This window comes from Poecilia latipinna, unplaced genomic scaffold, assembly GCF_001443285.1.
Source record: "Poecilia latipinna isolate Pla-1442-1.1 unplaced genomic scaffold, P_latipinna-1.0 Scaffold268, whole genome shotgun sequence".
In the NCBI taxonomy this organism is placed as follows: domain Eukaryota; kingdom Metazoa; phylum Chordata; class Actinopteri; order Cyprinodontiformes; family Poeciliidae; genus Poecilia; species Poecilia latipinna.
In genome coordinates this window covers 139,792-143,474 of record NW_015112884.1, presented here as the reverse complement: position 1 = coordinate 143,474, position 3,683 = coordinate 139,792, and the positions used below count along the sequence as shown (strand labels likewise).

At 45.5% G+C, this 3,683-nt stretch overlaps 1 protein-coding gene across 5 annotated transcripts in view; it reads right to left on the bottom strand.

The window, feature by feature from the left end:
• The window catches only part of plxnd1 (plexin D1), a 102,964-nt gene extending 101,187 nt beyond the window's left edge, over positions 1-1,777 (bottom strand). For 4 of the 5 annotated variants that reach the window (XM_015033405.1, XM_015033408.1, XM_015033406.1 and 1 more), the window contains exon 1: positions 371-1,772. In XM_015033405.1, the coding sequence (XP_014888891.1) occupies positions 371-1,582 (1,212 nt within the window). In that variant the 5' untranslated portion in view covers positions 1,583-1,772. Of the gene's footprint in view, positions 1-370 lie in introns of all 5 variants that reach the window. The other variant, XM_015033410.1, reaches the window with a different exon arrangement.
• Positions 1,778-3,683: the final 1,906 nt, after the last annotated feature.

Sequence of the window (3,683 nt, the reverse complement as noted above, 5' to 3'; positions counted from 1 at the left end):
AATAAGTCGGGATCTCGAGATAATAAGTCGGGATCTCGAGATAATAAGTCGGGATCTCGAGATAATAAGTCAGGATCTCGCGATAATAAGTCGGGATCTCGCGATAATAAGTCGGGATCTCGAGATAATAAGTCGGGATCTCGAGATAATAAGTCGGGATCTCGCGATAATAAGTCGGGATCTCGCGATAATAAGTCGGGATCTCGAGATCTCGACTTAGTTTCTCGGGATCTCGCGATAATAAGTCGGGATTTCTTTCCTTTTTTTTTTTTCTCCATGTCCCCTTAGGGGCTCCGTAGTAATCCTAGCTCATCCAGCGTATCGTTTTTAACTTGCTCTTTTAACGTGAGATAAGGTAAGTGAAGCTCACCACTATGTTTCCCTTCTGGATGCAGACGGCCCCGGAGCCTTGGATCACGCTGTCCAGCACCTGAACATCGCTGCTGGGGGAGTTGGAGCAGTTCGAGCGGCCCTGTCGGATCTCCGCCTCGATGTCTCCAAACTTGAAAGCGCACAGCGCAGAGTTTCTGTCCGCCTTGGAGAACACTCCAAACAGATAGGGCTCCGGGCCCCCACCGCTCCCTCCGTGGACCTCCGCGGGGTACACGGACAGCAGGCGGTTGTAAATGTTCCCGTTAGCTCCACACTGCAGAGGCATCTGAATGTAGGACTCGGTGAGCTTCTTACTCTCCGACCCGGTGGACTTTCGGGGGATGTCGCTGTCCAGACATATCCGAGCCAGGATGCTGTTCGGCTGGCTCTCCTTGTGGCCCATTTTGGCGTCGTTGTTAAAGGCGATGTAGGAGTAAGTTTTCTGGATGAAGGCGTGAACGAAGTTGAGCTTGTTTTTGGTTTTGACCTCTTGTTTGATTTTGAACACATTATCCTCAGAGGGGTTGATGTCATAGGTGAACAGCCTGGATAGATCCTTGACGTTCAGGGAGCGGATTGCGATCTCCGGCGTGTTCTCAAAGCGCAGGTCCTCCTTACTGTGGTTCTTTGGGAAGAACTGAGTCCCAGCTCCTGTGTATGTGGCCCCGACTAAAAGCCGGGTGTTCCCCCCGTGGCTCTTGAAGATGAGCCCCACTGTGGACGCGTTCGGGTGATTCGCAGCGATGTTGAGCATGCTGGGGAAGACGGTCTTTTCGCCCTGAGGTGGGAACTCCACCGCTATCTCTGAAATATTTCCCATCCTCCGCAGCTCGCAGAAGCCTTGGTACACAGATCCACACATCACCACGACCCCCTGCTCCCGGTCGAGCTTCAGGAGCTTGTTGTAGTTGTCAGTGAGGGATTTGGGATGCTCGCACGGAGCCTGGGGCAGCTGTGGCGCATGGCACAACAGGTTGTCCTCCACCGGCCCCGTCCTCTTCACCACCTCCACGGTCAGGGTCCCGTTGAGCTGGTACACCGTGTTGACAGTGGCCAGGTAGACCCTCCTGGACACCGGATCCACCACGAAGTTATTGGTGAGGTTTGGAGACGCGAACTCCTGCTGGATGTGCAGCGCGCTGGCGCTCCTGCGCGTCTCCAAAGCCAGGACGCCGAGGAGCAGGACGGCTATCTCCATCGAAGGAGGCATTCTTCCTTCTGACCGGCTTCCGCGTGTTCTGTGCCGAGGGGTGCATTGAGCAAGGACAAAAATGTATGTTTGTTCCGACGGCGACAATCCGAGAGGAAAGGCTGTTTCCTGCTCAACGGCCGAGCCCAGAATGACGCGATAAACGAGTCGTGTTTCCTTTTTCAGGCTGCCTCCTCTGCCTCTGTCCCCCTCTGCCCGCCGAGCAGCTCAGCAGAGACACATTAGAGTAGTCTAGTTACACATTTTTTCTTTAAATAAAACTACTTAAGTGTATATATTTTGTGATGCGCAATTTACAGACATTCTCTGAAAACAAAACTTGTTTGCAGTCACGTTTCTCTGCAATATTGATTAATAACGAAAGCAATAATAATACATTCCTAATATAATAAAACTTGCTCTTTCACAGAAGCAGGGGTGTCATCTCATTAACCGTGATGAATGGTGCTGCCTCCCTGATATGACATATATTGTCCTTTGAGAGCACTCTGTCTGCCTGATTGATCTCTGCTCTCATATTTTCGATTTTATTATCAAAACATCAACTCGGGTGCAACAGCTGCTAAAAAAAAAAAAAAAAAAAAAAAAGCCAAATCGCTCATTTCAACTTTTACAGTCACTTTTTAAAGTTCACACACCGATGTAAAATGGCAGATTTTGCTGAATTACCAGAACGAGATCGTGAAAGTAACATTTTAAAAACGTTTTACACCTTTAAAGTGTCTTGTATCCTGTGGAGCTTTGCTTAAAACATAGAAATCTAAATAGAACAATTAAAAAAAAAAGATGCAGCAGTTTGGCTGCATGGATATGAAAGCACTATTTGTTTCAAACACAGCATCCAGACTTTTTTGTGGGAGTCATTCAGCAACCCACATCTTGACCTGCAATATATACCCACTCGGAAAAGCGTTCCTAAACTTTCAGATGGTGATGATATCTATTTTAAAGCCACTATCTTTAAGGAATCCCATATATTTTGGACTAACTCAATCTAAGCTGTTTATTGGTTTATTTGGACGTATGTTAAGCTCACTGTGAGACTTACAACTAAAATCACCTTTAATCTTTAGCTCTCTAGCAGACACCTGAATGTCAAGGGTTATACCTGTCTGATATTTAAACTGTTCCTTATTTTATTGATTTTGACCCAAACTGGTTAGTACCATCAACCCACATCATGCTGTTGCCACCACTATGTTCCAAAATGGCCATTTTGTTCTTTTGATAATACGCACTGTTGTTGTTGTTTTGTTTTTTTTTTGTGCCAAATACTTTCCATGTAGCATCTAAAAGAAAATACTTCTCCCTTTTCTTACTGAACTTTTAAAGTTCACACACTGAGCTTTGTGTGAACTTTCATAGACTGAACTAAGAAAAGAGTAACTTTCTTAAAACCTCTAATTCATTGTCTCACTGAAAAGAAATAATTTGTTGGTGCACTTCTCCTGGACAGATGCACTGATAGACGTTAGAGGCTCTGTTCCCTTTCTGTACCTTAACTTTAGCTAAAGATGCAATTTTTCAGGAGGATTCTACAACTGTTTTTTCAGCTTAGTGACTTTTCCCAGTAGAGGATGTTTGGCATGTACCCAAAAAGACTGAACGTTGGTCAAAATCTCCATAGAGCAAAGCAACAGTTCAGTCATTTATTATGATTTTTAAATACCTGTTTGTTTGTTTTTTCACGCAAGTGCGCAAACTAATGATTTCCTTTTGAATGTAGGTTGCCATCAAGATGAGCCTCCACCACCGCCATCCTGGTAATCCTGGTATTGTGGTTCCGCTCATCTCGAGGTTAATGACGGGTCACCGTCCCACCTTCTGTGCTCTCCAAATCGCCCGACTCTCAGATTAGTTCTGCAGATCCGAAGGGTTCCGTTTTGGGCACAGAAGGCGCGGTAAGAACCGTGAAAGTGCAACCAGATGGACGCGTAAAGCGCACCTTTCCGGGCTCTGACATCTACTGCGGATTTCTTTCAAGTCATAAATATTTCAAGTCCAAACACATGCACCCCCGACTCCAAAAAAAAAAAAAAAAAAAAAAAAATTAAAAAAATGGAAATATTTTTTGATTTTTTGAAATCTGGAAAAAGAGACC